The sequence below is a fragment of the Balaenoptera musculus genome, chromosome 2, assembly GCF_009873245.2.
Source record: "Balaenoptera musculus isolate JJ_BM4_2016_0621 chromosome 2, mBalMus1.pri.v3, whole genome shotgun sequence".
Lineage (NCBI taxonomy): Eukaryota > Metazoa > Chordata > Mammalia > Artiodactyla > Balaenopteridae > Balaenoptera > Balaenoptera musculus.
The window spans coordinates 74681333-74702943 of NC_045786.1; the positions used below are offsets into that span (position 1 = coordinate 74681333).

Sequence of the window (21611 nt, forward strand, 5' to 3'; positions counted from 1 at the left end):
TCAAAACCAGTTAGGAGACTCTTGCCTGAGACTGGGCAAGAAAGGGGGTGCGTATACAGTGATGGCAGCAGTAGAGGTGGTGACGTGGGGAGGTGGTCAGATTTGGCATATGTTTTGGAGAGTGAGTCAGCCTGACTTGCTCAATATAATTACCAAAGGGAAAAGGAGTCAGGGATGATTCCTACCTCTGTAGCTTGAATAACAGGGCCAATGGGGAGACTCTTTACTGAAGGGTAAGATGGGGGAGAGCAGTTGGCTGGAGACAGTGGAGGGATGGAGGGCCAGAACGCTGCTGAACGTGGTAGGTTCGAGAGGCCTGTTATACCTCTGAGTGGAAATTCCAGTATATGAAATATATCAGCATATGAATCTGGAACTCAGTGGGGAAGTCTAGACTAGAGAAATAAATTCAGGTGTCATTAGCCTATAGGTGTTATTTTAAGCCAGGGAGTTGATTGGAATTACCTAGAGAATGAGAGTGGAGAAAACAAGGCTGGGAGATTGAGCCCTAAGAGTCTCCATCAATATAAAGATCTGGAAAAAAGAAAGAGCCAGCAGAGGAAGCTAACAAAACAAGATTGATGAGGAAGGAGGAAAACCAGGAGAGTGTGATGGTGTTCATCAAGTTTAATGAGCAGCTGACCTGAATGAGGGGCCTTCCCTTTAAGTACCTAGATGCTAATCTGTACTTCTGTTCTATGTTAAGTTCAAAAAGATTGTTTTATAACTGGACCTATAGGTTAAGCCATTTTAAAGTGCCATTGTTGTATGTCAAAATCAATTGTATGGGATCAATGTCATATGGTCCCAACCAAACATAAAAATTACCAAGCAATGAAATGCTCCTTTCCTCTTCCTCTTAGAAAAAATTAAGATTGCAAGTTTTTATTGAAGGGCATTCAGGTTTTTCTTTCCTGATGATTCCTGTGCCTGTGGTATCCATCTGTGCAGAGCTCCAGCTGGTCTCCACTGGGTAATAATGTGAATTCCCACTTTCTGTTCTACAGGAAGAATATGTTCAAGAAGGCATCAGATGGACACCCATCGATTACTTTAATAACAAAGTCGTGTGTGACCTCATCGAGAACAAAGTTGTAAGTATCGGTCTGGTGTGTCTTCACTGCTCACAGGTTTACACTAAGTGAGTTTTTGTTCTTTCTGTCATTGTATTAGAATAAGGAAAGTGACAGCCCTGATTTGCAGAGAGTTTTAGCGATTACATTTATTTTGCTTATAGGTATATGTGTGAAAATAGAGTTTTACTCTTGTAGTTAATATACACATGTGTATGAGTACATTGCCAGTTTACGAATGGAGGTTGTTACTGAATCTTAAGAGAAGACAATTATGACTTATGTTGATGGCATAGCATATGAAGAGATATAAACTTGGCCCTGCCTCCTAGACCATTCATACAACTTCTAGGACTTTAACCCTAGAAATTATTCAAAAGAAAATAAAAGGATATAGAGAGATATCTGTACCGTACTGTTTTGTTCTGTTTTTTTATAAAAGTCCCAACTGGAAAGAGTGAAAACATCCATAGAGAACTCAGTCCTTAAATAAACTATAGCATATAAGAGTAGGGAAATATAGCCATCAAAATAATAAGTATAAAGACTGTGTAAAACAGCAGGATTATTTATAAACTAGTGCTATGCAGAAAAAGTAATACATGATAGAATGTGTCCAGTATGTAACTGTATTAACCATGTCTATATGGGTAACAGGCTGAAAGCGAACATTAAGAAATGAATTAGGGTCCAAGGAAAATGTTTTTTTCTTTAGGGTTTTAAAAGTCAACCTAGTACAAATAGGAGTGAGCAGATAATGATCTTTCTGTTTATGGCTTTGAATAGAACTTCGGGGAGATAAACTTTTCTCTTTTTTTGAAAATGGACTTTCCCCCATCGTTAGATCTAAGTGGTGACTCCCATTTGGGATTATTAATAGCATTCTCCCTCAAGGGGAAAGATTGACTTTCAAGATGGTATCTTAAGTCTAGGGAGCGGTTTCCTTGCTTAAGGAAAGACCTGATAAACATTACATATTTTAGAACAGTCACTGAATTGGGACTTTGCTCTCTTGGTCCCATCAGAACCCCCCTGGGATCATGAGCATCCTGGATGATGTATGTGCCACGATGCACGCGGTGGGTGAGGGAGCGGATCAGACGCTGCTCCAGAAACTTCAGATGCAGATTGGGAACCATGAGCACTTCAACAGCTGGAACCAAGGCTTCATTATTCACCATTATGCTGGGAAGGTATGGCCAGGGAGCAGGGGTTCAACAGGAAGGGGGAAGTTATCCTTTTCAATGTCTACCTGTATCAAGCCTTTGGGTCTGTAATCTATTTTCTCACGAGGCAACTGAAAGCAATGTCCGTATAGTTTTATGTGCCTCACTGTGTTTTATTCACCCATCATTCATTCATTCAACAACATGGGACCCATGAAATATTTGGAGAGACAAACAAAGGATAGTGCGTATACACCACTGTGTATTTTTTAGCATGAATCACCCTTAATATAACATAAGCATGAATCAACGTATATATTAACTGCTGAAGGAATGAGTTTTTTTTTCTCGCCTCTTATGCAGTCACAAGCTTGCATTTTTTACTTGCTCATCCTCCCTGGGAGTATACCTAAGGACCAGAGGCTCACTTTGGGGTTTGTTCTCATAAAATGCATGATTACTGGGTGCTCCTGGATACCAAGCTTTGTGTGGGTGCTGGTGATACACAGATAAGTAAATTGATGTCATGGTATTTGGGGACTTCCTAGTACTGTGGAAATTCATTGGTCTCACCCTTCATCCCAATAAATCTCTTATTAACCAAGGAGGGTCCTTGAGCATGAGACTTCAGCTAAATTGATCTACCTCTGACACCATTTGTAGGAAAAATCGAAAAGCCTCAGATGACATGGCCCACTGCAGTGGGTTAGTGAGCATAGAGAGATTTATTTTACTCCATCTTACCTAAAATTTAGGGAAAGAATTAAGTGTATTATTTACATACCCCTATAGATCCATCGAAGAAGGGCTATGTAATCATGAGAGCTGGGGTCCTGGTCATGTATCATTTGGATCGTGTAAGCGGCCAGAGACCATTCATCAGCATCTCCAGGCCATCGCCAGCTAAAGTCATCTAACAAGTTAAAACATGCACAGCCTTAATGTGACAGATCGGGATGAAAGCCCAATCGTTGTATCTGGAAATATACACACTCTCTGGAGGATAGCCATGCCAGCTTGGATGTTTTGTTCAGTGAAATACTTAAAGGATAAAATTCGATATCTTTCCATTCTTGGCCAGGTATCCTATGACATGGATGGCTTTTGTGAGAGGAACCGTGATGTGCTGTTTATGGATCTGATTGAGCTTATGCAGAGCAGTGAGCTGTAAGTGTGTTTGCCTTAACCGACACGGGATGTAGGTTTGATCAGATTTTCAATATTAGGACAAACTTGTGACATTTGAATGGTCAGCATTATGTTTCCTTGTGCTGTTGGGTCTGGGTTATCATTAGACAATTCAGCTTCTCAAAATAGCTTTTTTCCCCCCAATCTTAGTCTCTCCCTTGTACCCCTGATACTTCCCACTCCACATGCTAAGTGCTATCTGCATGCCCTTCAGGGCCCCCAGTTTCATCATTTTCAATGGTATGATCAGGGAGAAGTGCCCATCCTGGAGTTGTGTTGGGATGGCTGTGCCTGACTGTCTAAGAGTGAGACAGTCTGGCTCTGTGACACTTTGCCCTCGGAATATCATCCCAAGAATTCTCCTTCTGTTTTTGAAAATGCTAATAGCTTAGCTACACTGAAGTTAACCTGAATTGGTGAAGCCCTCGGGAAATGGCTCAAGAACTCAGGGAGGGGTCCTCAGAGATCCATTTTAACTCCCAAGACCCTGACTAAGCTAAAGGCGTAGAGCAGTGGGGGCATCTGCCTTGCAAGCTGCTGGAGCTCTCAGGGCCAGCTGTGCCATGTCCTTTCCTTCCCTCTTCCGTGCAAAGGTCCCCATGGTCCTGGGTAATGATGTGAGATGTCATTTACATGATCAGGCCTGTCCATGCCTGGCAAGTACAATATTGCACAGTCTTCCAGATTTTACAAGTTTTAGAGCTGTCTCCAAGTAATAGTTGCCATTTTAGTCTCTGTTACTTCAACTATCATAATATCAAGGTTAACTTCTTTGATCAACAGCTGCAATCCTGATAATTTTCTAGAAAAGGCCTGACTTCAATGAAAACAAAACCGAGTTTCCTTTTTGGTCTGTGGTTCGAAGTTCTGCTCCGTTTAACCCTCTTCCCCTCCCTCCAGCCTCCACTCCTCCCTGGCCCTCATCTCCCCAGGCCTGCACTTCCGTGGCACTCACACCCCTCACTTCGGAGATTCTTCTCTCAAAACATAAAATCTATTTGCTCTTAAAAGGTTAGGTAAGCCACAAGTCCTGGCTTGTGGGGATTATGACAGTCAGGTGCAGGCATGCTTCCAGAGATTTTTTTCTTTTTAATTATTAAAATTACTGCAAAATTCAAGAGCTATTGATGTTTCCATGTAAAACTCCTGTCATGTAGACATGGTCTATTGTTTGGTAAACACATGTGCTGTAAAAATCTATAATTGTGTCTGGTGAGGTTATGAAAGTAGATTGCTGTGGAGACTTCCTAGAAAATCTATGATGCCCAGTAAGTCACTTAGGGGGAATTTCCTTTGAGTGGCAGATTACTGATTTACATGGATCACATCATTCATTCATTCATTCAATCAGCAAATATTTATTGAGCACCTACTGTGTACTAGGCTCTGTTCCAGACACCAGGGACACTAAGGTGACTAAGACATTGTCCCTGCCCTGTGCCTTTTGGGGCAGACCTGTCAACAGATGTAGCTCAGTTACAACTACTAATGAAGTTGTATATTCAGCAGGCAAAGCATTAGTGGATTAGCTGCACTTAAAATTGCTCATACTCAAAACACGTTTTGTCTAGGTTTTTTGCTTGAGGGAAGGGAGGGTTGATAGAGTGCCCTATTGGCATCTTGTGGGCAAAGGCCACTGATGCTGTGAAACATCCTGTAATGTGTAAAGCAGCCCCAGGCCCCAGCACAGAATTATCCAATCCCAAATATCAGTAGCACCAAGACTGAGAAACCCTGCTTTAGAGCAAAGCAGAATCTGCATTGGATCTGGACAATTCATACAAACCCCTGCGCTCTGGTCTATCTTACTTAACTCAGAAAACCCACACTGACCCTCCTCTGTCGTGTCCTGTTGCCAAAGTGTATCTCAGTTCTAGTGGGTGGGGAAATTTGAAAGGCAGAGTTTAAAATTTTATTTTTCAGGGCTAGACTCCAAGATGCTTCTGTCTTAGAATTCTCTCTCTATGTTTCTTGTGTCCATTGCTTTTTTTCTCCCGGGTCACAACTTGATGGCTTGAGTCAGATGGCCGTTCTGTATCCAAGGTCCTGTGCTTCTGGACAACTCTCTCCATTCTCTATGGAAGCAGGCTTTCCAGCCCCCAAGGTACTTACTGATTGCTAACCCATTCTCTTTCTCCTTTTCCAGACCTTTTATAAAGTCTTTATTTCCGGAAAATCTGCAGGCTGACAAGAAAGGGCGCCCAACTACTGCTGGAAGCAAAATAAAGGTTTGTTCTATTTTGGGAAATTTATGGATCCCTATTAAGAGGTAGGGTTTTCTAGGAGTCAGGAACTATACCCCTGGGCCAGGATGCAGTCAGGGAGACGTAACAGATTGGTTACAGAAGATGGCCAGAAGTAACGTTGCTGCTTGAGAAAGGGTTACAGGATGCAGGTGAATTTGACTTGGCTGTACTGAAACCCCAAATGGATATTAAGTACCTCATAGCTTAATAGTCAGCAGATGATAATCAGTTACTTTCTAAGAGGAAGTGGCTTTATACTGAATCTAGGAGAATTCACATTAAACTGTCAGAGAAATTTTATGATCAAGAGCCACATTTTGGATTTTGATGATGCTTTTCCAGACCAGACCCCAAAACTTGCCAATTATGGAACTTTACATACCTGAAATTCTACTGGCTCTTTTTTTTTTTTTTAATTAATTTATTTATTTATTTACTTTTGGCTGTGTTGGGTCTTTGTTGCTGTGTGTGGGCTTTCTCTAGTTGTGGCGAGCAGGGGGGCCACTCTTCGTTGTGGTGCGCGGGCTTCTCATTGTGGTGGCTTCTCTTGTTGCGGAGCACAGGCTCTAGGCGCGCGGGCTTCAGTAGTTGTGGCACGCAGGCTCAGTAGTTGTGGCTTGCGGGCTCTAGAGCACAGGCTCAGTAGTTGTGGCGCACGGGCTTAGTTGCTCCACGGCATGTGGGATCTTCCCGGACCAGGGCTCGAACCCGTGTCCCCTCCACTGGCAGGCAGATTCTTAACCACTGCGCCACCAGGGAAGTCCTCTGCTGGGTCTTATATGGGGAATTTATGCATCTTCCACACTGGGTCTTGCGGGCCCTCCTTTCTGTGAATTACAGGCATCTTGGCTTCATAGTGTCTCAAAGTCAGAGGAATTCTTAGTGTTTCTTGAGAGCCTCTTATGGAGAGTGCATTGAATTATCAGGGGCGCTGTGCGATGAAATCGGTTGTCCCTAATTACTCTCTGAATTTAGAGGTTGTGTCAAACACACTCCATCATGTAATTTTTTGAAAAACAGTCACTAAACTTTTTCTTATTTAATTATACCAGTTAAAAAGTTTCTTATTTTATTTATTTATTTATTTTTTAATTTTTATTTTATATGATAGTTGATTTACAACGTTGTGTTAGTTTCAGGTGTACAGCAAAGTGACTCAGTTATACATATACATATATCCATTATTTTTCAGTTTCTTTTCCCATGTAGGTTATTACAGAATACTGAGTAGAGTTCCCTGTGCTATACAGTAGGTCCTTGTTGATTATCTATTTATCTATAGTAGTGTGTATATTAAATACAGTTTTTTAAAGAATCATACCAATTAAATACCACCCTGTCTTTATAATCAATGGAATCATTGAGTGATTAAGAGTAGGGCTCTGGGGTTTGTCACCTGTGTTCAAATCCCTCACCGTGTGATCGCCAGCAAGTTACCTAAACTCTCAGTGCCTCTTTTGCCTTAGAGATTTTAGTACCTATCTCAGGGGGGTACTGTGGTGATTAATTTCCATCGTCCATCTAAGGCACACACTACCTGAAACATAATAAGCCCAAACCGTGTATGCTTTTCCTGTTCCATAGTACTCCATCTGTCCCCTCCCTCTCTGCCATGCTTCTTTTTTTTTTTTTTTTTTTAAAGAGAGTGGTTGCTTGAGGATAAACAGCTAGTTTTTTGTTTTTGTTTTTTTAATTAATTTATTAATTTATTTATTTTTGGCTGTGTTGGGTCTTCGTTTCTGTGCGAGGGCTTTCTCTAGTTGTGGCGAGCGGGGGCCACTCTTCATCGCGGTGCGCAGGCCTCTCACTATCGCGGCCTCTCTTGTTGCAGAGCACAGGCTCCAGACGCGCAGGCTCAGCAATTGTGGCTCACGGGCCCAGCTGTTCCGCGGCATGTGGGATCTTCCCAGACCAGGGCTCGAACCCGTGTCCCCTGCATTGGCAGGCAGATTCTCAACCACTGCACCATCAGGGAAGCCCCTCTGCCATGCTTCTTCATCTCTGCTTAATTCTCAGTGGACCCTTGATGTGCTTGTGCTGACTCTCCATCCCCCTGTGTGGCTCTGTGTGTCCAGATCCTACATGTCCTTCTCACAGTGCCCTCCGATAACCCCGGCCCCGTGAACACCATGCCTGTTTTGTTCACCAGGGTTTTGCTGCTGCTGCCTGTTTTGTTCACCGGCGTTTTCTTCTCTGAGTGTTTCGCGTATGGAAGCCTGTCTCCCGAGCCTCTGAGGGCATAAGCACTGCATGAAACAAAGGGAACATCCCAGCAACGAGACGCTTCCATCCGGAGGAGCCTCGGGTTTTGGGCAGGAAGTCAGGCGCAAGCTAGAGGGTAGGGTTTTGAGCTGGAGGGTGGAGTCCTCTGGGATTAAGGACAGTCATGTTCAAGGAACTTGAGACATACAGTAGTCCTGGGACGGTGTCTGGATTGAGTTCACTGGGGCAGAGAGTTGAGGGCAGGGAGGAGATGCAGTTCTCACGGGGCCCCAGATGTTGACATCTGCACGAAGCTCTGACTCAGGCTTTAACTTCTAGGTCCTGGATAAGGATTAGCTCTAGGCTGGAAAATCTAGTCACAAGACTGTCACATTCAGATCCAAGGGGCCCAGATCATCAAGGCTTCAGTGACTCACTTTCAAGTGGTCTGGAGTCTCAGTCCAACTTATTCCCTTTAAAAAGGAGGGTGGTGTTAGGAGCATTTTTCTCCTCCTTGGAAGACTTGACCCCTTTCCCTCCTTCATATTCTTGTCTAGTAGAATGCTCAAAATTGCCACCTTCCGGGTGTACGCAAAATGTTCAGGATTGCTGTGGTCTGGGGAGGTCAGCCTGAAGTCAGCCAGCTCATCTAGGGAGACCGTACTATGCATATTCTCACCAATGGTATCCTCTTGGTGAACTGTGTGACCTCTGCCTGTCTGACACTCTGCCTCCATGTAGGAATGAGATTCTCCCTGTTTTATGTCTCTTGAGTCACCTCTTAGAGATGCATAGCCATGGCCCAATCTCTTACACCTTTCATGTCCATAATATTTTGCAGATGCTAAGTATCATCTTTTTTTAATTTTTATTGAAGTATGGTTGATTTACAATGTTGTGTTTCAGGTGTACAACAAAATGATTCAGTTATACATATATATGTATATATTCTTTTTTAAGTTCTTTTCCATTATAGGTTATTACAAGATATTGAGTATAGTTTCCTGTGCTATACAGTAGGACCTTGTTGGTTATTTTATATATAGTAACTAAGTATCATCTTAATGATATCCCTGAGGTTAAACGTTTAAAGGGATCCTGAGTTCCTTGGAAGAAAAATTAAATTTATGTTCAAGGTAGTTTTAGTGTTGGGAATTTTATCGTATTCTAATTCCTTAAAATGTAAAACTGTTCTGTAGGATTTAATTAATAGAATATTTGCTTGGTGAGAACTCCCACTATCTTTGTTTATAAATAAGAGTATTCTTTACTTAATAACATGTGATTTTTGAGGCTTTCCTAAATTCTACATTCTTGTGGCTAAAAGGGACCGGTTTTGAAATTAGAGCCAAAGATTGATGGAATGGAGCTCAGAGCTGGCAAAGTAGACTTGACTGCAGCTTTATCTAAGTGAGACTGGGCCTCTGAAGGAGCAGATATGATAAGAGATGCAAGTACCATGAGGTAACTGGACTTGTAGACGTTTAACATCTATTCCAACCTTCAGATTAAATTAGAGGTCTTCTAGTTCAACCTACTTAGTTTACAGATGGGGAAACTGAGGCCCGAAGAAATTTAGTGATTTGCAACATAGCTCGCAAAGAGCAGGGCCAGGATCCCAATTCAGGCTTGCTAACAATCTGTGGGGAGGGTAGAATGAGGCGCTGTCAGCCTAAGCCTTTCTCACTGTCCTGTCTGCATATTTTAATGCCTGCTTCTGTAGGCAAGTAGACAAGCCTCTGTAGGCAAGCCTCTGCCCTTGTAGGGCAAGTGCCTTTGGTAGCTTTCTGTTCTAACTCATGGGCTCTTCTTGTCTGGAGCCAGAGTAAATCCAACGTGCTGCTTCCCAACCGCTTCAGGGGGCATTTAAAGTTGACCCATAGCTAAATATAGGATAATTTTGAGATATATTCCTGTTTGCTCAACTTGATTATTCCAAAACCTAAAGGCTTCTCTCTAATCCTAAGTCACGCAGTTAATTCCTTTTGTTATCACACTAAATTATCCCTTATCTTCCTTGAGGAGGATGGCATTGTGGTTAAGAAAAAAACTTGGTAGCTCACAGACTTGGGTTCTAGCCTCACTTCTGTTTACTAATTATATCATCTTGAGTAATACTTTATTTCTTTAAGGCCCCATTTTCTCATCTAAAAAATGGGAATGATAATTGTAAGAAGCTACTTCTTACAATCGTGAGGCATAAATAAGAAAATCCATGTGTCTAGCCCATGAAGCATAATTCAGTACTTGTTAGCCGTAACTATTTTGAGCTATTGAATAGCTCAATAGAAAGAACTATGTCAAGTGTCATGTAAACTTAAGTCGAACTTGCCCCTGTGTTTTCTTACGCTAAGTTGAAAAGGTATGCTCCTAAATGCTTAGGACTAAAGAGTCTTCCAAGTTATACTTAAAAATTAAAAAATAAATATTAAGAGTTTGGGAACTTAAAAAATAAAGCTTTATTATAACCAGTCCCTCCCAGGCTTCATCTTACGTGTTGCAAAGATCATTAAATTTGTTCTCAAGTACAATCTCTCTCTCATCAACAAGGAAGATGAGAGTCAATTTACAGTTTTATCATAGAGCTTTGCTTTGATCATACAACTTCGGCAGCTTTGCCCTGAATTCCAAGCATTGCAAAGAATGCCATATTCTGCACATCTAAACAGAGAACTTTTGCTTTGAATATACCCAAGAGTTTTTCTCAAGGGTTTCAGATTTCCCAAACCCATGAAAACAGAAAAGTCCTAATTGAGAGAGGGTTGACTACTGCAGGCAGATCCCTTCTGCTGACTTTGTAATGGTTTTCTGGCTTTGGAGATCCCTTTCCTCTATTTTCTTTTAGAGGTTTTCTCTCTTTGTGCCGATTTGCTTAGAATGAGAGGTTGCATGCGTGCCCCATTAATGGATCCATAGGTTATGCTCAGCTGTGTGGTGCTGGGAATGCTGATGTGGGCTCTGCTCCTGTTTCTTCAAACAACATTTGTGGTACTCATGATTTGAAATATCTCATAAGCAATTTCAGCTTTATTTATGTGGCTTTTTCTTCTTGAACCCAGTTCCATCGTGGGTACCCGATGCACAGGTAGTAAGAGCTGATTTTACATTGAATATTTTAGTTCATGAAAGAGTAAGTTTCCTGCCACACTGAAAGGGCTCTGAGTCAGCAGGTTTGGAAAAGGACATGCTGAGGAAGAAGGTGAATGAAATGGCCTATAAAAGGTTTATGAATTCTGAGATATTTTTATGTATCTCCCACTTTTTAATTGTGAATTTCCATCGTTTTAATAAGGTGATTCTTCATTGGTTAGATTGCCTGAAAAGAGAGTACAGGGGATTTTGATGATTTATCCTTGCAAATAAATTTGTGCACCTCCCTTCCCCTCAGAGTTTATGAGAAAAATGTATTTGCAAAGGCCGTCAATCAATATAAAATTAACTAAATTTGTTAATAATTGGCATGCCTCCCTGTTTCTCCTAAAAAGAATTATATGAGAGGATTTACTGGGTTTTGGGGTGTTTTATTTTGTCTTATTTTATTAACTATACTAAAAATACCTCATCATTTTCAAAAATCTAATTTCAAACCCACTTATGAGTGTTCAAATCACCATAACAGTCAGTAGAGCTTTAAGAAAGTGTAGTAGACCCGAGTAAGCCTAATGAACAAACTGTCATGAGGATGAATTTCTAGCTGTACATTTGCACACAGGTCTCCTTTGAAAGTTGGTCTGCTTTAGAGCAAGTTCCATGTTTCTAAATGATGTTATTCTTCCTTTCTAGAAACAAGCCAATGACCTTGTGAGCACCCTGATGAAATGTACACCTCACTACATTCGCTGCATCAAACCCAATGAAACCAAGAAGCCCAAGGACTGGGAGGAAAGCAGGTATGGTGAAGACACAGACGGGAGGTCAAAGCCAATTTACATGGTCCCACCCTGTTTTTCCCTCTGCTCAAGCTGGGCCCTCCTATGCCCGAGGCAGGAGCAGTTTCAATTGCCTTCCAATGTGTTTTGTGTCTTAACTTTTTCAGGAAGAAGCCTATGTGGATATATTTTTCCCCTCCTTGTTTTTTCCTGAAATGTTAGCAGTGCCCTTCAGTTCAGAATTAGCGATTTATAATGTTGATCTTGGCTAGTCTGGGGGCAGATGGAAAAAAGAAAGCAAACCTTAATACAGCAGAGTCAGGATGGTTTTCAAATTAGTTTGAGGCTCTGTGTAGACATTTTTAATGCACTCAGCTCCTCATCAGCGCACGCAGGATGTGGCCTGGAATGCTTAGCTCAGGGTTGAAAGTGAAGTTCCAAAGAGCTGGTTAAAAACAATCCTCGGGAAGTCGGGGCTTCCCTGGTGGCACAGTGGTTAAGAATCCGCCTGCCAATGCAGGGAACATGGGTTCGAGCCCTGGGCTGGGAAGATCCCACATGCTGTGGAGCAACTAAGCCCGTGCGCCACAACTACTGAGCCTGCGCTCTAGAGCCCGCGAGACACAACTAATGAGCCCACGTGCCACAACTACTGAAGCCCGCATGCCTAGAGCCGTGCTCAGCAACAAGAGAAGCCACCGCAATGAGAAGCCCGCGCACCGCAACGAAGAGTAGCCCCCGCTCGCCGCAGCTAGAGAAAGCCGTGTGCAGCAACGAAGACCCAACACAGCCAAAAATAAATGACTAGATAAATAAATAAATTTATTTAAAAAAAAAATCCTAACTGCGCATTACCTCTTCTGAGAGACATGGATGGGTCCATTTCCCATCCTACCAGCAAGATCCTTTCTAACCCACGGCAGACAGACAATGCTTGATCCTTTACAGGGAGGAAAAGATAAACAGGAAGGAAGATGCCCAAGCTCAAGCATTTGCTGTCTGCAAGTCCTTCTTTGTATTTTCACACTTTATGGTGCAGCGTCTTTTTTCTCATGTTAAGGTGCTGTTGGGATGTAGCAGCCTTCCATTTGGTCATTCCACAATATTCTGACTAGTCTCATCAGTAGATGCGTGTCTCTAAGGCATCTTGTCTATTGAATTGCTCAAATTTTTCAGTTTAAGGTAGTCTGAGATTCCTCTTACAATATTATCCATTGATGATATTCAGGCTCTGGTAAGAAGCCCACTCCTCCTAAGTCACCAGTTCACATTTGGATGCCTCTTGCCATTAGCAAGCTCTCCCGCCGTTCTCTAAATCGGTTTTACTGTAATCTCTAATCGGCCATCAGGATCATTCTTGGGACTTTTCCGTGTGACAGCTTTTCTCCTAGTTGCAGGCAGTCACCGTGTTTCCCTGGGATCTTCTCTTCAGCACTCAGCTCCTCCAGCCATTCCCTCTGAAGGAGCTGGATGTGGAATCCGACGCTTCCCCTTCATGGTCATTCCCCTGGATGTGCTTAAATTGCCCTCTGCTTTTCTGAACTGTGTCACTCACTTTCTCCTTTGATATCAAGAGGATAACAGATGGAAAATGTCGGGGGCTTTTTGCCTTCCAACACTAGTTCTCAAACTTGAATGTCAGAATATCCCCTGGAAGGCTTCTTGCTGGGTCCCATTCCCAGAGTTTCTGAGTCAGTTTCTGGGCCTCCAAGTGATGCCAGTGATGATGGTCTGGGCCCCATAGTTGGAGAACAGCTCATCTAGAGCAAAGGGCTAGACTAGGATTTGGAAGAACTGTATCCTGATGCTGGCCTATCACTGACTAGTTTGAGTGAAACGCTTAATCTCCTGAGTCCTCAGTTTCTTCCTCTTTAAATAAGAGGGTCAATCCAGAGCGGGACTCCTTCAGTCTGACAGAATGAACTCTCCTACGTCTGTTCCCCCCTATCTGTCATCCTGCCTCCGCCTGTCTCTACGTCACTCCTACACTCACCCCCTCACACGCCGCACTCACATCTCGTGCATGGTGACTCTGGACTCTTTTTTGTTTTACACACAGAGTAGAAGGGTGGTGTCACAGGCAACGTCAGAAATAAATTACGAGGGCTTCCCTGGTGGCACAGTGGTTAAGAGTCCGCCTGCCAGTGCAGGGGACACGGGTTTGAGCCCTGGTCTGGGAAGATCCCACATGCCGCGGAGCAACTAAGCCCGTGCGCCACAACTACTGATCCTGCGCTCTAGAGCCCGCGAGCCACAACTACTGAGCCTGCACGCCTAGAGCCCGTGCTCCACAACGAGAGAAGCCACCGCAATGAGAAGCCCGTGCACCACAATGAAGAGTAGCCCCCGCTCGCTGCAACTAGAGAAAGCCCGCGCGCAGCAACGAAGACCCAGTGCGGCCAAAAATAAATAAATAAAATAAATAAATTTATTAAAAATAAATAAATAAATTACGAGAGTCTAGGAAGCAGAGGTATTGCTAAGGGGTGCTTTAGCCCACACTTCCCTCTACTTCAAACTTTCTCCAGCTTCCCTTCCCCCTACTTCAGACTCTCTCCAGCTTCCCTTCCCAGCAAACCTAATTGTGAATGAAAACATCTCGCTTGCCCTCCAAATGCAAACCCTCCCTGGCACACTCTCCCCTGCTCCACGTATCCAGCTCTGTTGATCGTCACTCTAATGTGGAAATCTTGCAGTAGCTACTGGTTGGAAGTTCCTCAGCCCTGATGCTACCTTCTCATAAAATCCAAACTGATTCATTGGAATATCAGAAGCTGGAGAAATGAAGAAAGTGGTACATTTTATTCAGTAAATTTTCATAGAATTTCCCCCAGGGTGTTTTCCCTTTTTTTTTTTTTTTTAAATTACACCCCTTATTTGAATTGCAGTGAGGAACTTCCTAACATACACTCATGTAAACTGGTTTTACAAAGTCTAAGGTATTCCTTGGTCAAGTGTTGATTTGTATTTCTAGTAGGATGGCTTCCTGGGATCTGCCCCCTCATCTCGGTTCAGGTTTACTGTGTGACAGATGGTCTCACCTCATCCGTGAGCGTGGAATGTCGGGGTCCATGAAAGGGCAGTGTGCTTCGTTGTCAGGGATCACAGGGTCAATTGAAGTTCTTGGTGGACAGGGTTACTCATTCCACAAGTTTATGGCGTGTAGTTTATTTTTCTTTTCCTGTTGAAAATGTGTCTCTGTTTGGCTTTGGCAAAGTTGCCTGCCCTGGATTCTAAACAACTGCCCTAGTAGAGTTCTCAGGCCTTGACCTTCTGAGGACAGTCTTGAAAGAGGACTCCTTCTGAGGGAAGGAGATGGTATACCCAGGGGAACAGCGGGCATTGCCAGCCTGGCTGATGTTTACTGAGGAGTTGACGGCACTCCAAGAATATGCAAAAAGCAGGACATTTATTTATTTGTTTGTTTGTTTATTTTTGGCTGTGTTGGCTCTTCGTTGCTGCACGTGGGCTTTCTCTAGTTGCGGTGGGCGGGAGCTACTCTTCGTTGCGGTGCGCGGGCTTCTCACTGTCGCGGCCTCTCTTGTTGCGGAGCACAGGCTCTAGGCGCAAGGGCTTCAGTAGTTGTGGCTCACGGGCTTAGTTGCTCCGCAGCATGTGGGATCCTCCCGGACCAGGGCTTGAACCCGTGTCCCCTGCATTTGCAGGTGGATTCTTAACCACTGCACCACCAGGGAAGTCCCAAGCATGACATTTTAAACGTAACAGAATATGTTGAACTAGTTGTCTTGTTGACAAAAATTTGTATAAGAAGGTTTCCTAGTGATGGAAGTTATAATGAATGAAACAATGTTTTCACATGAGGCACATTGTTTTTTATGTGATTCACGGGAAAGGAATCAATGGGTGATGCATTCCCTGCCTCAAAGCTTGGGGTGAAGCCAGTATTTGTGAAAAATACTTAAAATGAGCAAATATCTCTAATTGGCAACCTCATGTATATTTTCCTTAGTAGAGAAAAGGCTGGTGGTGAGTTTGGGATTTGGAGGATGGGAGAAAGGAAAATTATTTTCCTGAATCAGATTTCTACCCTTTCAGTTAACCAGATATGTGTTAATATTACATAACCTGAGGGCCAGCTCAGACTCTGAACACTATAAATTATCATCTTTTTTAATATGCTTCCCTGCAGTGTGGAATTGGGAGTTTGGGGGGAATGGTGGGTGGGAGAACAGAGTGAAAAGATTATCCAGTAATGTCCTGGCCCTATTCTCTCCTTTATAGGGTAAAGCATCAAGTAGAATATCTGGGCCTAAAAGAGAACATTCGAGTGAGGAGAGCTGGGTATGCCTATCGGCGCGTCTTCCAAAAATTCCTGCAGAGGTAATGAGCTGGTGACTCTGGACTCTTTTTTGTTTTAAACAACTTTATTGAGATATAATTCACATATCATACAATTCACCCATTTAAAGTATACAATTCATCGGCTTTTAATATATTTACAGAGTTGTGCATCCATCACCACAATTAATTTCAGAACATTTTCAAAAAGAAAAATCTCACTTCCCGAGTCATCAGCCCCCTTTTCGGCCCTCACCCCTGGCCCTAAGCAGACACTTCTTTCTCTGCCTATTCTGAGCATTACTTATAAATAGAATCATGTAATATGTGTCTTTTGTTTCTGGCTTGTTTCACTTCACATAATGTTTTCAAGGATCATCCTGTAGCATACACCTGCACTTCATTCCTACTCATTGCCAAATAATATTCCCTTGCGCCAATGTTCCAATATACCACATTTTACTTATTCATCCAGCAGTTGATAGACATCACATTTTGGCTGTTTTGAATGACGAATAATGCTGCTACCAGTGTTCACATACATGTTTTTATGTGGACATATGTTTTTATTTCTCTTCGGGACATAACTAAAAATGGAATTGCTGGGTCAAATGGTAACTATGCTTAACCTTTTTGATGGACTGCTAGATTGTTCTAACAGAGTGGCTGTACCATTTTACATCACCTTTGATCATTTTTAAATTATTTGTCTTTTTAGTGTTAAGTTATAATACAGTTCTTTTTAGCATTATTTATTGTAAGTAAATCAGTAACCACAAGTATTTTGTCTGTTTAGAGCGACAGATCAGTTCAGAAATTCATGGCAATTGTGACATGGGGACGGACTGAGATTTAACTTGACTGAGCAAATTAATAGTATGAAGACAATTTTAGGAAAATATTTACAAGCTTAAAGTATTTAACCTCAGATTTTTTGTACAGTCCAAATATAAGGTTAAACTGATTTTTATATTTCCATTAAAGTGCATTTGGCAGGATCTGTACTAAATTGTTCTTATTTTGCATTGTGTTTAAAAAGGATAAAATTGAATGTCCTTAAAATATTACGATTCTCACTTCTCTAATGACTCTAAATTAGCGAAGTTCCATTGATCTTCTACATCTGTTTAATTTCCTTTATGAAGGAAGGAAGCCATATTTAGTATTTTAATCAGAAAATAATTATGTCTTCCTGGTGTATGATACAGGAGCAGGATGTAAGAAATTTTTATTTAATTCAAATTGTATGTAACAAAGAGGTTGTAGGATGGAGAAGAGCTTAATTGCTGTCTTTGAAATCCAGTACTTCTAATAAAGTAGCTTTCCCTTTGGGGATGTTGTTTCTTCTGCCATGAGATTGGGATGGCTGACCTACTGCTCATCAGTGTGGGTCATCATATGTGGAAGGTCAGAAGAGGCTTAGCAAAAGCGCAGATCATTCCATACAGTAAAGCTTCATTGATTCTGTCCCCACACATTCAAGATTGCTGATAATTTTGGAGGCTGATTAGACTAGGAATAAAATTCACTGACACAGCTCTCTGAATTAAAGGGCCCACTACACCTCTAGTGTAAGCAGAGCAATATAAAAAAGGTGTCTTTAGGAAAGTGAGAAAATAAATTTGGAGCGCTCTTGCATCACTGTACCGGCATCCATTTGCTGACAAACAACTGAAATGTTAATTATCAAAGACTTTGCTCTTCTTTAAGCAGATGGGTGACACTAGCTTAGAACAGGATTTCTCAACCTCAGCTGTTGATATTTTGGGCTGGATGAGTCCTCATCGTGGCAGCCGTCCTGTACATTGCAGGATGTTTAGCAACCTCCTTGGCCTCTACCTGCTAGATGCCAGCAGTGCCAACCCCCTATGCCACCCCCATCCCCATCTTCCCCGAGTTGTGACACCCAAAACTGTATCCAGCCATTGCCTAATGTCCCCTGGGGGGCAAAGCCAGTTGAGAACCATGGCTTAGATAATCATTAAAATTTTTGTAGAACTACATTTCTTTGAAAATACCCCTTTTTAATTAAGAGGAAAAAAAAATTAAATTCAGAAAATAGTGAACGAAAAGTATTTCCTCCGTCTTGCCCTAATTTAGAAAGGCCTGTCCTCAACAATTCCAAAATGTTTATAGTTTTATCCTCCTTCAGTATTTTTTCTGTACTTAAAAACTCTTTATGCGATATTTGCAGATTCTCCCTAATTGGCATTACTATTGAAAACTGATCAGATTTTTTTTTAATCTGACCTTGTTTTGTTTGTTTATTTGTTTTTGAGAAACCAGTTCTGAAAGACCTCCTTCCTTCCATATTATTTAAAAACAAACCGACAAACCTGACTTCCGTAAGCATTGCTGTGAGCTCCACCGCGCTGGGAGGAGCGGGAAGTCCACGCCTTCCTCTCCCGGCAAGAATGTCTGGGGTGCCCTGAGCGGGCTGTGTTACTTGTTTGCTGCAGCTCCTTAAATGAGCTGTGACATGACCTGGTTATAAAATCTGGACCTCTCGCAAGTGCCGGGCTAGCTTCATGGTTCCACGGGTGGTACTTTCTTCTGTGCCTTACACAGGGTAAGCATTTATTGCATATCTGTTATGCCCTTTGTGTTGAGGGACTTTCACCGAAATGACTTTATCCTTGGATGCCTCCCTTCTTAGCTCTCCTGCTGTGGGCTTTTCCTTTCAAAAGAGACAAACAGGCAGCCCTGTCTTATAAAAAGGAGGCTCTTTTGATGTTGTCATATTTCTTTTGATTTGAGAGTACTGGGAGGATAATAAAAATGAAGTTTGGAAGGAAAATTTGTTTTTCGATAAAAAGTACATGTTTAGTCTCCCACTCAAAAATGGCTACAAGGCCATATATCTGTCAATGGGCAAGGAATATTTTTCCAGAGACAGTGCTGTTTTCCATAAGGTGTATGAGTCTGGGGTTGTAACAGGATTTGTCCAGAATCTGCCGGTCACTGTCTCATCCTGTGATCCCCTGTGAGTAATTAAACCATCTTATACCTTTATTATCTCAGGTATGGAGTGTAGCGAGTGTCCTGCTGGCTGCCAGGATTTTAGTGTCCTTGGGGGTCAGAAACATCCTTAAATCCAAGTGCCAGCAGCTAGAGGTCTGCTGGGCTGCATTTCGTCTGAGAAGGAACCATTGGATTGGTCATCTGAGAGATTACAAGGAGCCTTCCAGACTAGGGGCAGGAAAGGGAGTTCTAGGCAGAGAGAACAGCCAGTGCAAAGGTCTTGAGATGAAATTTTGGTCTTAAACTGAAAATACTTGATGAAAGGAGTATAAGCTATTATCCTCATGTCTCCAGAATTATCACAGGCAACCTGTTAGGCAGTGCACCATTGCCTTGTGCAACCCGTCCCCGCCAATATATCCTGGAGAAAGACGAGTGAACTGGGTGTACTTACACAGTGGGAGAACACTGTACTAGAATTATGCCCTGGTCTCTCCAGTGAAGTACAAAAGGAAGTAAGGAGGATACCATCAAGCTTCCTGAAAGCCAAGGGGACCACCACAAGCGGTCCATTGTCAAAGGGCTCTGGAAGTGCCAGGCAATTCCCATGTCTTACCCAGACCCAAACTCTCAGAGGCCTTGTCAGGAAAAGGAAGAAGAAAAAGTCTCTTCAAAACAAGTTCCTTACTATTAAAAAAAGAAAAAAGAAAAAAAAAAAACCAAATGAGAAATACAGCATTATTATTTTTTTTTTATGTTTTTATATATTTGTTTTTATTTATAAGACTTCTAAACAGGTTTTTTTAATTCAGAAGTTCATACTGACATTGGTCATAATTTAGTTATTTAAAGTCATTTATTATTAAGTCTTCCATGGAAATACAAGAAGGCAATGTGAATTCATTCTTAGTATGTTATAGGACAAGTAGTAGCTCTGAAATTAGTGGAGGGAAAAAGTGGCTATCAGGAGTATATTCACAGTAGCTGGGAACAAAAGGCTAAAGAGGCAATGGAGGTAGCATCTTTAGATGGTGGTGACTGTTCATTTCTTTTTCCTTCCCTTCCTGGAAAGAATTCTTATAGGACACTTACTATTATTTATCAATACCCTGTTAAGTAGGTCATCTCTCTTCAGATTTGGAGTCAGATGTTCAGAAAAATTTCCTGAACTTTGAGAGTATCCAATAAAAAGTCTGAAATAAAATGGTGAAGTAGAGATTAGGATTCATGCCCATTAGTACACTGAGGATTAAAAGGGATATTGAAATCCATTGTTGAAAAGTTCGGTCTAAACTCTTATTTTTCAACCTCGTCTGCATCTTTGAATGACATAGGAAGATTTAAAAAATACTGTACAGCATTATTTTAATAGGGGGGAAAATGTGAATTGCAAAGAGCTACCTATTTGAAGTTGCACAATAAAAATACTTTGGTTTATAATTTTGATTTGATTAGATCAAGCCAGGCAGACTCGTACTCTTAGAAACTTGTCACCTTGGGAGTCTGGTCTTTTCTTTCTCACCCATACCCTGCATGAACTTTCTCCCTCATCCATTTATATTGCCAGTACATTCCTACTTTTTCACCACATCCCCCAATGGCAACCCTGCTATCAGTCATTTTTATGTGACTTAATTTGTATAACTGACTTCATTATGCCACATGTGAAATGTATTCCTGCTAATGTGTGGCTTCAGCCAGGCATTTTCATTTTTAAGCTTTTTATCGCTGATTAGTGAATAAGAGGATTTGCTTCTCCAGGAAATTTGTATTATCAGGCAAGATGTGGATATTTAGGAGGACCAGAGAGGGTCCCTAGAATCACCTTAGTCCCAGCCAGCTAGACCTAAGGGTGTGATGAACACTGGTTCTTTCCTCTTAGGGAGCCCTGGGTCCTGAAGGCAGAGCCACTCTTCTTGTCACCATTCCCTTCTCCCTTGGATGCCATAAATCAGTCTAATCCACATAGTAGCTTCTGGGAACAAAGGAGGACGCTGGCTTCTTCAGAGGCCTGGGGCCCATTCATTGCGTATGTTCTAGATGTGCCTGCCCATAGGCCACGCCCTCCAATTTCTCACCCACACTCTCCTCTGATTTCTCCTTCTTCCTCCCTCCCTCCCTCCATCCTTCTTTCCCTTCCTTCTGCCTCAAGTCTTTGGTACCTTCTGTATTTGACATTTTGTAATGTGCTTCTGTCTCCTCTATTAGATTAGCTTCTTACATAATTGTGATGTTTCTAACATAGACATGTAGTAGACTGTACCATCTTTAAAGGAAATATTTACCTGTATACCAATCCATGCCTTGTAGGTAGTGCCGTCATGAAAGAAACAGCTTGGGGTTCAAATCCCAGCTATGACACCTCCTAGCTAAGTAGCCTTGAGTGGGTCTCTAGTTGCCTGTGTTTCCTGCTTTGCAAAATGGAAAGACCAGCTGGATGAGGTTGCTGTAGGAATAAAATGAGATCAAGGATCTAACGCACCGAGGGTAGCACCTGATGCAGAGAGCGCCCTGTAGTGTTGGAGCCCTTCGTGTTCGTTCTTACCGCCGTGTTCCTGGCATTGTGTAAGGTGCCGGATGTGCAGGCTGAGCACCCATTTATGGCGC

General features: G+C 42.2%; 1 protein-coding gene across 1 annotated transcript in view; it reads left to right on the forward strand.

Annotated features, from left to right (window-relative positions):
- MYO1E (myosin IE) overlaps positions 1 to 21611 on the forward strand; it is a 203090-nt gene that overhangs the window by 143412 nt on the left and 38067 nt on the right. Inside the window, exons 13-18 of the mRNA XM_036841088.1 lie at positions 1008 to 1094; positions 2099 to 2266; positions 3321 to 3406; positions 5574 to 5655; positions 11659 to 11765; positions 15987 to 16085. Of these exons, the coding sequence (XP_036696983.1) occupies positions 1008 to 1094; positions 2099 to 2266; positions 3321 to 3406; positions 5574 to 5655; positions 11659 to 11765; positions 15987 to 16085 (629 nt within the window). The remainder of the gene's footprint in view (positions 1 to 1007; positions 1095 to 2098; positions 2267 to 3320; positions 3407 to 5573; positions 5656 to 11658; positions 11766 to 15986; positions 16086 to 21611) is intronic.